The sequence below is a fragment of the Salmo salar genome, chromosome ssa21 (genome assembly GCF_905237065.1).
Source record: "Salmo salar chromosome ssa21, Ssal_v3.1, whole genome shotgun sequence".
NCBI lineage: Eukaryota > Metazoa > Chordata > Actinopteri > Salmoniformes > Salmonidae > Salmo > Salmo salar.
This window is the reverse complement of record NC_059462.1, coordinates 22,947,974-22,961,318: the sequence shown is the minus strand read 5'-3', so window position 1 is coordinate 22,961,318 and position 13,345 is coordinate 22,947,974. Positions and strand designations below refer to the sequence as shown.

Below are 13,345 nucleotides of genomic sequence, written 5' to 3'. Positions count from 1 at the left end.
AACCAGCATGGCTATCACAGCATTCTGCAGCGATACACCGTCCCATCTGGTTTGCACTTAGTGGGACTATCATTTGTTTTTCAACAGGACAATGTCCCAAAATACACCTCCAGGCTGTGTAAGGGCTATTTGACCAAGGAGTGATGGAGTGCTGCATCAGATGACCTGGCCTCCACAATCACCCAACCTCAACCCAATTGAGATGTTTTGGGATGAGTTGGACCGCAGAGTGAAGGAAAAACAGCCAACAAGTGCTCAGCATATGTGGGAACTCCTTCAAGACTGTTGGAAAAGCATTCCTCATGAAGCTGGTTGAAAGAATGCCAAGCGTGTACAATGCTGTCATCAAGGCAAAGGGTGACTACTTTGAAGAATCTAAAATCCAAAATATATTTTGATTTGTTTAACACTTTTTTGGTTACTACATGATTCCATATGTGTTATTTCAGTTTTGGTTTTGATGTGTACACTATTATTCTACAATGTAGAAAATAGTCAAAATAAAGAAAAATCCTTGTATGAGTAGGTGTCCAAAATTTTGACTGGTACTGTATGTAACAACACTTGTCAAAAGGTCAGTACTTACGAAAAAGAGCATCTTGGACTTGAGCACCACCGCAATAGTTCCTGGGGGGGCGATGGGAGGGGCGCTAGGGGGGATAGTCAGACAGAACTGGACATTCCACTTCAACTGGGTGGCCTGGTCAGGGAACTGAAGAGGAAAGGAGGAAGAGAAGTTAGAGAGACCTACACAACCATAACCCATGTGACTCGTTTCTGGAAACTAAGTGTATGTCGCACGTCACTACTTCACAGGAGCGGCGTTTGAACATAATTATTATTATAAAAAAAAATTTTGGGCAGAAATGCCTTCTGGAACGTAAACTTTTATTTGCCTTAATAACAAATTTGTGTTTCATCCATAAAGAATAATACAATTGTTAAATTATGAGCCTAGTTGGTTTAGCCACGGAAAAAGTCAGGAACATTCCCGCTATCCATGATTGGCTGAGATAATGGATGGGCTGGATATGCCGGGAGATGAGTTAGGATTGGTCTGCCATGTAGCATGCTTTGGTCTATAACGTGAGCCGTTCAGTATGGGTTGACAGTCCTTTCTACTGCGCCGTTTTCTAAAGATATAACGTTACGACATCGAGAACTACAAAAGTTTTGCTACTCTTCTCAACAACATTGATGCCCTGAATTTAGCAGGCACTATCGGCAGATCAGTTGGAAAAGGTTGTGGTGGGCTACTACTCAGAGTGACTTCACAACCCTGGCCAACAAGATGTAGCTACAAACAAAACAGAGTTAAATTGTTCCAGTCTGTAGTGAAGCATTCATCCATGTATACGGGTAAGAGTCTATCTACATTTTCAGATTTCAAATTGTGTCAGAAAGTCATTTTTATTGGAAGTTAATAACGCGTACTGTTAGTTTGCTTGCAAACGTTGTCTCGATAGCTAACGTTACATGCATGATCTGTATAGTAATATTCTAATCAGAAATTGCATTGCTAGTTATAGCCTAATGTTAGCTAGCTAACATTGAACCTAGTTTGTCAGCTTTAGCTACCTGCAGATTAATACTACAGCTATGACAATGTTTGTATTGGTAGTAGTATGAGTTGGGATTACGCCACTTCATTGTTTAGCTAGCTAGCTACATGTCTAAACAAAGACTCCACTTCGGCCGGATAATTACGTGACCCATCAAAAATTAGCCAGGTGTGTCTGTGGGATGGTTATAGCATTTCCTTCACATGACCCATCAATTTAGACAAGTGTGTCAGGTAAGCGTCATCTAATATTTATAAAATATTTTTATCTGGACACTTTGTTTTTGATATTCCTACTATGCAAGTAACCACTTCACTGTACCATTTACACCTTCTGTACCCTGTGCATGTGACAAATACTTATTCAATCGTTTTTTTTTTTTTTTTTTATATAGCATGTGTTTACCACATGACCTCACATGTGAATCCTTAAAGAGATGGGTGGGGCTAAGGCTTTTAGAGGGTATGAACAATGCTGAATGGGTGGAGACAAAGAAGAGCCCTCCAGTTGGTGTAACAAAACATTCAAGGGTCATTTTCTCAAAAGTGGGGTTACAAGTTTATCAACTTTCAAAGCAAAATTACTTTCTCATTGTTCCCCAACTGCAGTGTATGATGTAATTTTCTAGCTCTGTCTCTCTACTTTTACCCAATGTAAAAAAATATATATATATATATAAAAAATGTTGCTACATAAGATGGAATAGAGGCGGTCGCTCATATATTTGTCTCACACACAGGCAGAAACACAGTCAAACATATCACCTGCCCCTCATATTCATAACGGACACAAAGTTATCTATGGAGCAGCACCACCCACCCAGCGACAACCACAGCCAGAGGTAAAGACCTCACCAGTTCAAGCTTCATGATGCGGACACAGTCCCTGAGGATGTTGGTGGGGGCCCCAAGCAGCTTGGTGAAGGCATTCAACGTGTTGTACTTGAAGGGAGGGCCGGCCACCTGAAGAGAAGATGGGGGAGGATAAAGGGACAAAGCGAGAGGAAAAGGACATGAAGAGGGGAGACTTGACTTAGTAATTTTACTTTTTAGTCAAAGCCTACCACTACACGTGTATATTCGTGCACTTTTTGAAGATAAAGAGAGAAATTCAAACAAATTACAGGTTCTGTTGTCCCACAGCCTTTCCCAGCTTCAGATTCAAATGACCTGCTATGAGGTCAGTTCACCCAGTGTTAATCAGATCCTATTCTGCCAGAGATATGTTATATTCCAATGCAATGGCTCACTTAGTTGTGCGTGTTTGTATAAAGAAGGAGACTGAGCCTCATAGACCACATCATTTCTGATGAGGTGTAATTTCAGAATGAGGTGTGCTGTAGCTCTGCAGGTGTCACTGTTCTGTCTTTCTGGTGCATGGGCTTAGGGAGAGAGTGGAGGGGTCAAAGACAATGACATCATTCAACAGGGTTACAGTGAAGGGGGAGAGAGCAGTGTGAGCCAGACCACCACCCCTGACATCTGGGATGAGCTGAAACAGCTGAGAGAAATGGTGCACAACCTGGGAAACATCGTGGTGGAACAGAGAGTGGAGTCGAGGAACATGAAGGCCAGATTGGAGAGCGAGAGTGCAGGTATTCTACCACTAACATATGAATTACAGAAGTTAAAATGTTTTGTTTCACGTTAAAAGGCTTTGATAATGTATTTTTTCCTATACTAGTGCGTTCGGAAAGTATTCAGAACCCTCAAATCTTTCCACATTTTGTTATGTTACAGCCTTATTCTAAAATAGATTAAATAAAAACGTTTCCTCATCCATCTACACACAATACCCCATATTAAATTTTTTATTTAACTAGGGAAGTCAGTTAAGAACAAATTCTTAATTACAATGATGTGCTACCCTGGCCAAACTCGAACCTGGAAAGCGCTGGGCCAATTGTGCTCCGCCCTATGGGAGTCCCAATCACAGCCAGTTGTGATACAGCCTGGAATCGAACCAGGGTCTGTAGTGACGCCTCTAGTGCTGAGATGCAGTGCCTTAGACCGCTGTGCCACTCGAGAGCCCAATGGCAAAGCGAAAACAGGTTGATTTTATTTGCAAATGTATAAAAAAATAAACAGAAATACCTTATTTACATAAGTTTGGAAAGGCACACACCTGTCTATATAAGGTCCCACACTTGACAGTACATGTCAGAGCAAAAACCAAGCCAAAAGGTCAAAGGAATTTTCCGTAGAGTTCTGAGACAGGATTGTGTCGAGGCACCGATCTGGGGAAGGGTACCAAACAATTTCTGTAGCATTGAAAGTCCCCAAGAACACAGTGGCCTCCATCATTCTTAAAATGATATAAGTTTGGAACCACCATGTCTGAAGGAAACCTGGCACCATCCCTACGGTGAAGCATGGTGGTGGCAGCAGCTTGCTGTAGGGATGTTTTTCAGCAGCAGGGACTGGGAAACTAGTCAGGATCGAGGGAAAGATAAACGGAGCAAAGTACAGAGAGATCCTTGATGAAAACCTGCTCCAGAGCGCTCAGGGCCTTAGTCTGAGGTGAAGGTTCACCATCCAACAGGACAACGACCCTGGGCATCCCGAGTGGCGCAGTGCTAGCAATTGGCCCAGCGTCAAACGGGATAGGGGAGGGTTTGGCCGGCAGGGATGTCCTTATCCCACCGCGCACTAGCGACTCCTGTGGCGGGGCGGGCGCAGTGCACACTGACACAGTCGCCAGGTATACAGTGTTTCCTGTGACACATTGGTGCGGCTGGCTTCCGGGTTAAGTGGGCACTGTGTCAAGAAGCAGTGCGGCTTGGTTGGGTTGTATTTTAGAGGACAACGCATGAGTGGCTTTGGGACAAGTCTCAATGTCCTTGAGTGGCCCAGCCAGAGCCTGAACTTGAACCCGATCTAACATCTTTAGAGAGACCTGAAAATAGCTGTGCAGCAACGCTCCCCATCCAACCTGACAGAGCTTGAGAGGATCTGCAGAGAAGAATTGGGGAAACTCCCTAAATACAGGTGTGCCAAGCTTGTAGTGTCATACCAAACAAGAGTCCAGGCCGCAATTGCTTCCAAAGGTGCTTCCAAAGGTGCTTCCACAAAGTACTGAGTAAAGGGGCTGAATACTTATGTAAATGTCAGGTTTTTATTTTTTTATACATTTGCAAACATTTATAAAAACTTGTTTTTTGTTGTTGTCATTATTGGGTATTGTTTGTAACTTGATGAGGGAAAAAACAATTTAATACATTTTATAATAAGGCTGTAAAGTAACAAAATGTGGAAAAAGTCAAGGGGTCTGAATACTTCCCGAATGCACTGTATATCCAGCATATGCAGCGGAGTGGTCAGCTATAGGGGCCAGAGTGACTGGATGTGATTCGATACTGTGATATTGTGATTGGAGGTCCCAAACATATTGCTCACCATATCTCTGCCGCAGAGGGACAAGAGAGCCATAAGAATGAGTTTTGATCAGTCATGGAAATAAAAGTGCTGAAAACAAATTGGCTCCCTATTTAAAAATATGGAGAATAAGCTGTGAAGGAAAAATACTGGAGTTTCGATTCAGGTACAGCCAACTAGAGCACAAATAACATTGCGATATTGTCAATACTATACATTGTCAAAAATAATATCCCGATATGTAACTATCGATTTCCCCACCCATCACTAAAAGAAAAGTGGAGGGACTGGAGAGAGAGAATTTAGGTAATCAACAAAAGACATGCATACAGTAATCTTGGTTAACCCAGAAATGTGTTAGTGATCATGTGAACACATTCTCTTATAAGAGCTAAGTAATGTTTCTTTGTCTACTGCCCAATTCTCCACTAGTGATTGTCAGGTCTATTAATGCTTTTCTTCATGTTATTTCAGCCCTGGAGGCCAAAGTGACAGCCAGTGAGCGAAGGGTGGAAGAACTGGGGAGAGAGAATGCAAATGATCAAAGGACGACATGCATGCACTAATAGGGCCTTAAACTGTTGGTGAGCTGGTCATGTTGGATTTGTCTACTACCCAATTTCTCCCTTAGCAATTGTCAGGTCTTTTGTCACAATTTCAGCCCTGGAGGCCGGAATAACAGCCAGATGTCAGGTGTTTTAATGCTTTTCTTCATGTTATTTCAGCCCTGGAGACCGGAGTAACAGCCAGTTGTCAGGTGTTTTAATGCTTTTCTTCATGTTATTTCAGCCCTGGAGGCCGGAGTAACAGCCAGATGTCAGGTGTTTTAATGCTTTTCTTCATGTTATTTCAGCCCTGGAGGCCGGAGTAACAGCCAGTGAGAATGGGAACACAGGTAATAAGAGAAGAGCACCTATTTTTGGCAAGCAATGCAGTGACTTTAACTGTAATAATTTTGCAGTTTATCAATGTGTGTCTTTTCATGCTGTTTTAGCCCTGGAGGTCAGACTGAGTGCCCAAGAGAGAGGTGGATGAGCTGAAGAGAGTGAATGCAGGTAAAACACGTGAACAAAAACACTTCACCTTTACCCATATGATTGTAAGGTTCAGTACATGGGCCATTCCGCCAAATCCGTGCCTTTTCCGTCCCTAGGACATTACATGCATAAATATGCATAAAAAGTATCTGTATAATGCATATTATCAAGCAGTGTCCTGCACTTTGTTCTAATTGCAATTTTAAGATACATCATGTAAAACCTTAATAAAAACTAACAAGAACACTGAAAAAATTGGATTTTAGCCCATCCCCTCTCTCTAACACTACGCTTCACCATAAAAGATGATTAGAATCCAGAAATCTTATTTTCTTGTATTATTGTGTGACTATTTCCAATTTAGACTAAATTAATTTTCTTACTGGGAATTCATAATATGTTAATTCAAATACACATTTTAGTCGTGTCCCCAGGTTTTCACTCAGTCCTGTTACCGTGACAAGTTTCCCCCTCAAATTATTTGGGACATTCCACAAGTCACATGAAGTAGCATAATTTGAGTCTTCTGAAGGCCATGGGAAGACCAAAAGTTCTCGCACTCTTTTCTGTATTTTTATCATGTTGTAAGTATGACTGAGAATGTCAATCTCAACATACAGTCCTGTTAACTAAATTATTTCTTAGATGTTACGTTTTTTTTTTAAAGATAGTTTTGGCAAACCACTTTAAGGTGCTAAGTGTTCTGGCTAAATGTAATGTATTTGCTAATGCTATGCTAAAATCTCAGTCCTGTTACTGAATAAGAGTAACAGGAGTGAGAAGTTTGAATGAAATAGCCATTTTAAATGTATCTGGTATATACATTGATTAATTATAATACTATTCTCTTGATTTTAAGTTTTACAGTTGGAATTACTGAAGGTGTTTTCAGTTATACAATGTGAACACATTACTTACAGGGAGCCAATCCATTAAGTGCTGCAGAGGAGCAGCGGTGCTATCGCGCTCGACGCCGACCCAGAAAGGAGAGAGAGATACTTAAAGAAGGAACAGCAGAAATACAGGGAGGACATAGCATCAGGCAGGAAGAAAACAGTCAATAACATTAGTAAGAGGGAAAAGCGATCAAGTCCAGGGAAGAAGCCCTAAAGCACCTCACCACACCTCCAGATAGCCCCCAGCTTTCACCAGACAGAGCTGATAATCCAGAGCCAAGCACTTCCAGGTCAGGATGAGAGTTAGTGCTAGTGTATGAAATGGATTGTGTAAAATGAGTGATTGGGCATATAGATAACATTTTACTGTAGCCACTTATTAATTTAAAATCTATTGTAATGTACTTGTGTGTTTTAGGCAAAAAGATGAAGAGCTTAAAAAGGTGAAAGACAAGCTCCAGAAACAAACTGAAGAACTACAAAAGCAGCTACAGACACAAACCTGAAAAAAGGAGGTATTAGACAAAAATTCAGCGTATGAAACAGAATAATCCATCTCCACGTACAAAAGTTGACAAAACAATGAGACGTCTATCACGCGCTACAATACAAAACACCCTTCTCTTCCACGAGGCCTTAGTGGAGGACATCCGACAGAGGTACAGTAACTCACGGGGAGAAAGGGAACTCATCTCAGAAGATGGTGACAGGAAAACTTAGGCTGCAACGTCTCTCCCAAAGTTCATTTGGGTTTTCAAAATAAAAGGTGGCTGATGAATGCGAAGAATGCAGAACTAAACTTAAACTACCAAAGGAAGAGAAACAATAGCGTGGTAGATGGCTTCATAAACAAAGTCTGAGATTTTTACACCAGGGATGATGTCAGTCGAATTATGACTGGGAAGAGGCAGACCCTCACCCAGAAGAAAATCAAAAAATCAGAAGAGGTTCCTTTTGGGCACGATGAAAAATCTACATCAAGTTTTTGGCAGAACATGATGGGTCGATCTCATACTCCCTCTCCTGCTCACTGCCCCCCTTTTGGGTTGTTCACCCAACTAAGTGACCGGGAGACTTGCATGTGCAAGCTGCACACAGTTTTATCGTACAGAAACTGCCTGAAGATCACCACTTTCAACCCTGATGAACTTCTAAAATCCATCACATGCAACACGAAGAACATGAAGTGCATGTATGGAGAATGTGCGGTGTGCAAGGACCTCTCGTCCCATCTCTGGCCAATACAATGATAAGAATGAATTGCCTTATGTCCAGTGCGCAACTGTGGATAAGGAGCAGAAGAATGATCCCAATGGCGGTACATCCAAAGTCACCATAAAAAGAAAAAAAAGAATTCCAGACTACTCAAGAGCAACTGCTGGAACAGCTGAACCTGATGCTGCGCAAGTTTAAGAGCCACACTTACAACATCAATAATCAGTTTACCCACTACAGGGCACTGAAACAAGGCTTGAAAGCACATGAATACTTAATTCATGTTGACTTTCCCGAAAATTATTCCCATGAAGGTGTGCTTTATGGGCATACAACCCCCCAATCGGTGTCCTTCTGCACAGTGTCCCCCTCTAGACAGAAGGGCCCACCAGCAATCTGGCAGCACTGGTCACCAGTGCTTGATTATGTGCAAAGTGCACATCCAGAGGTCTCCACTATCCATTTTTACAGTGATGGTGGCCCTTGCACTCAGTACAAGCAGCGAGGGGAATTATCCCTGATGCTTCAGAGCTGTTTTCTGTGTTGAGCAAGATGGATACAGCAATCAAGTTGTTTTTTGTGGAAGAGGAAGCAGTCGAATGAGCAATGTCAGAGATGCCTGAAGGATGTGCCACCAGTTCCGTCTACGATGAAGATGCATCAGGCAGTAACTCTAGTCCATGGAGAGCTGACCTACAGGGATGTCAGCTGCTTGCAAGACAACATCTGAGCTGTGAGTGCTTTAATGCAAAGCATTTCACAGTCAATGGACAGAAGGCTCCCACGGCCACAGAAAATCAGTGGCAAAGTCCTGAGGTTGTTAGCAAATGGTGTGTGCTGAAGTACGACACCAACTGTACCCTGGCATCACCACAGACACAAATAACACACACGTCAAGGTTCGTTGTATGAAAAGGATTGGGGCCAACAGGTTTTGCTGGCCAGCCCTGGCGAAGACATCCTTTGGTACCCGTTTCAAGACATCCTGTGTACCATCCCACCAGTGAGGCAAGTCACAGCTCGTTACATGGAAATTGACATCGAAGTCTGGGCCAAACTAGAGACTGTTTCTTAGAAAAGGCCAGGCAAGGTTTTGTTCATTCATTTACTGCAATTCTATATGAAATACAATTGCATGTCGTGTTTGCAAGTGAATGTTGTGCTTTATATGCAGAAAGTAGTATTTAAGTTAGTATTAGGTACTGGTAGTCAATGTAGAGATCTGAGGATCTGCTTCATATGCTCAGCTTTTTGTATTTGTTGTCTTTCTTGCCTTTTGTGGAGGAAGATGGAAAACCCATACTGTGCAGAGGCAGGAGCCAGACACACATGTTGCAGGGGGAGGAGTGATACTCAAACCTTCTCTCGTCCTCACTCTCCACCGCCCACCCCCACCCACAAACACTCACATACACAAACGCATGCAAAAGCATACACACAATTGTTACTGCTTTTATGTTGCTATTTAGACTCAGATCTTTTTTGCCAAATATAACGACCTCTGTTTTATCTTTGTTTAATTGAAGTTCTGTGACATCCAGTTATTCTCACACACACACACACACACATTCCTGTTACTCAGCGCTCATTCCTGTTACTCAGCGCTCATTCCTGTTACTCAGCGCTCATTCCTGTTACTCAGCGCTCATTCCTGTTACTCAGCGCTCATTCCTGTTACTCAGCGCTCATTCCTGTTACTTAATTGTTTCTTTATTAAAAAAATAAAGATAAACCACTCATTTTTCAATTATGTTTGGTCCATCATTAAAACAATTGTTTGATAAATCACATGATAGATTTTTGATCAAATTGAGGTTGGGGTCTCCCTTAAAAAAAAAAAAAAATGGCTTTGTGTTTGTCACGTGTACTCCCTCTTTAGCCTCTAGGTCACCAGCCTGCTGATTATTACGCACACCTGTCACCATCGTCACGCGCACCAGTGCTTATTGACACTAACCTGGACTCCATCACCTCCTTGACATTGTCACTCCCTTTGGTTCCTTCCCCAGGCGTTATTGTTTCTGTTTCATGGCTGTGTGCTGTTAGTGTTTCTTGTTTTGTATTATGTTCCATTTATTTATTAAATATTCACTCTCTTGCTTCCCGACTCTCAGTGCACATCATTAGTGTTCTTTAAAAAAAAGACATTTTGGCTGAGCAGAGAATTATGGATAATGTGTAAAACATTCACCACCAAGGCCACCATCAGTATATTTCTAATGTATTGACTTTAGAGCTGGAGCAAGGAGATGTGGTATACATGCGTCCCCCCTCAGGCAGGATGCTCTATGATCATTCTAGTAACCACATCTTCAGTGGCTTCCTGCTTTTCCCAATGTAAAGGGATCAACACCAGTGCTGTGATGATCTCAGATTTGAGTCCACATGGTTCTAACCGATAAATAAGCATAATAAAAAGCCACACAATTCTCGATTAAGTGATAGCAGTTCTTACAACAAACACTGAAAGGTGGAACTACTTAGCATATTGGATATTGAATAAGGGTGTGTGTATGTATACGGTCATTTCCATGTAAAAGGACCCATGAGCACCAATGTGAAGTTCATAGAAGCATAAGAAATTTGGTGTCAAATGAAAGCTAAGAGTCTATATTTTTGCGAAAGAGATGTTTTTTCAACCATTATCCATCTTAAAAATCCATCTTTGATTTCTGGTCACAAAGATGGAGAAGGGGTCTTAAAAAACGTCCACTAGAAAAAGTCTTAAAGTATTAGAAATAATGTTGAAGTAAAGGCCTGTGCCAACTAATATTAACATTAAGTTTTAGTTTTGCAGAAATTATTTTGCTTTCCGTAAGTTTAAGAAATATAGCTTAGTGTCTTGTCATTCTGTTACCAAAAACCTACACATCTTTAATATATGTTCTCATTTCCCTCCCTCATGAGGGAGGATTCTGAAAGTTCACAGAAGTAACAAGTAAAGGTAGACCTACCAATTAAGTGTTTTTATTGATTACAATTTTGTTTATGAATTATTAAGTGACTAAAACGTGTCACTTTCCCACAATGGGAAATGAAAGTAGTCACAAACCACAGTTGCAGTAGAGCGCAGTATAATAAAGAAAAGTAGTGTATAGTTCAGTACAGCAGAGGTAATGTAATATACTTTACTCTACTGGACTGTACAATACCCAACTTTTTTTTTTACTGTACTCCACTGTAGTCTACATTTCTGAACTGTACTCTGCTGTATTTTGATATCCAAACTTGTGAAACATAGATGTCTATGATCGGTACAGATTTGGTCCGGTCTCAACCAATCAGATTTGGCTTTGTTTGGGGGTGGAGCTCATTAGAATAATATGCAATTGAGGATATTATATTTTCTACCTTTGTGTACCTATTCAGGATACATCAACATGAAGAGAATGACATTCATAATTATACATTTCTGTATAGTACAGATCAAGGACCCATGATGTCATTATGTTACCGGGTGTTGATCCACTTCACTTACCTTAGTTCAATAACTAAAATAGATTTTTTCCAACTCATGGTGTCATATCATTCTTTCTGCAGTCATCTTTGAATCTTAATTCGGAGTAGAGTTTCTCTGAGTAGTAGTTTTTGGAAAATGTAGTTAAAAAACTGAGGGAGATTTTAAAGTAATTCTGTTACTAAAGTTTGTACTGTTCCTCAACAAAAAAAAATGTCAGTGGCAATTGTTAAAAGTAGATTTCTGTATATAGGTGTATGGCTTGTTAAATTATGCAAATCAATGATTTTTGTTCGGCATAGATTTTAAAGTGAAGAAGTGAGTCTCAACGTCCCTCTTTTACCGTGGAATTGCCCATACAATAATAATACATGCTTTTTAAATAGCAATCTTAAAGGACCCAAAGATGCTAGTCATTAGTCTAAGTCACTAGTCTTACCCTGGTCTCGAAGAACTTCTCCAAGACCTGTAGCTCCTCCTGTGACCAGGGCCCGGCGTTCTCGGGGGTGACTTTGAGCTGCAAGGTCTGGTAGGTCTTTGGGTTGAGCGCCACGCGACACTTCAACACCTCTGTCTTGAACATGATCACACCCGGCTCATTAGAGTTCACGATGGACAGCTGAAGAGAGAGGCAGAGAGAGAGGGAGAGAGAGAGAGAAAGAGAGGAGAGAAAGAGAGGAGAGAGAGGATTATTATAAACAGAAAAAAAAATACTGACAAAAAAAACAAAAGATAAATACAAGGGAGAGTTTGTTCCACATTGTTACTTTATGGAACTAATCTACAGAGAGGTATGGACTTTTTCAAAAGGTTGAATTATAATGGGGGTAGGATATTATCCTCTATCGACAGACTAGGGTTGCATATCTGACCCCATAGACACAGTATATTGGACAGGCAATCAATTAAAAAAAACTACAAACCTCAGATTTCCCACTTCCAGGTGGATTTTTCTGAGGTTTTTGCCAGCCATATGAGTTGTTATACTCACAGATATTATTTTAACAGTTTGAAAACGTTTGTGTTCTCTATCCAAATCTACTAATTATATGCATATTCTAGCTTCTGGGCCTGAGTAGCAGGCAGTTTACTCTGGGCACCTTATTCATCCAAGCTACTCAATACTGCCCCCCGTTCCCAAAGAAGTTAATCCCTTTCAGTTCATCCACACCGATCTCGACAAACCTTTTCTGTATGGACCTCGCTTTGTGCACAGGAGCATTGTCATGCTGAAACAGGAAAGGGCCTTACCCAAACTGTTGCCACCAAGTTTGAAGCACAGAATCGTCAAGAATGTCATTGTATGCTGTAGCGTTAAGATTTCCCATCACTGGAACTAAGGGGCCTAGCCCGAACCATGAAAAACAGCTCCAGACTATTATTCCTCCTCCACCAAACTTTACAGTTGGCCCAATGCAGTCGGGCAGGTAGAGTTCTACTGGCATCCGCTAAACCTAGATTTGTCCGTCAGACTGCCTGATGGTGAAGTGTGATTCATCACTCCAGAGAACGCATTTCCACTGCTCCAGAGTCCAATGGTGGCGAGCTTAACACCACTCCAGCCGACGCTTGGTCTTGCGCATGGTGATCTTAGGCTTGTGTGCGGCTGCTCGGCCATGGAAACCCATTTCATTAAGTTCTCGGTACTGAGTGTTGCAACCAAGGACAGACAATTCTTACACGCTTCAGCACTCGGCGGTCCCGTTCTGTGAGCTCGTGTGGCCTACCACTTCGCGACTGAGCCGTTGTTGCTCCGAGACGTTTCCACTTCACAATAACAGCAGTTGACAGAAATTTTACGAAC

The 13,345-nt window shown here is 41.6% G+C and overlaps 1 protein-coding gene across 2 annotated transcripts in view; it reads right to left on the bottom strand.

Annotated features, from left to right (window-relative positions):
* LOC106581951 (mediator of RNA polymerase II transcription subunit 14) overlaps positions 1–13,345 on the bottom strand; it is a 43,094-nt gene that overhangs the window by 2,302 nt on the left and 27,447 nt on the right. For both annotated transcript variants that reach the window (XM_014164519.2, XM_014164521.2), the window contains 3 exons: positions 11,981–12,160; positions 2,417–2,524; positions 587–712 (listed from right to left, as the gene is read on the bottom strand). In XM_014164519.2, the coding sequence (XP_014019994.1) occupies positions 587–712; positions 2,417–2,524; positions 11,981–12,160 (414 nt within the window). The remainder of the gene's footprint in view (positions 1–586; positions 713–2,416; positions 2,525–11,980; positions 12,161–13,345) is intronic.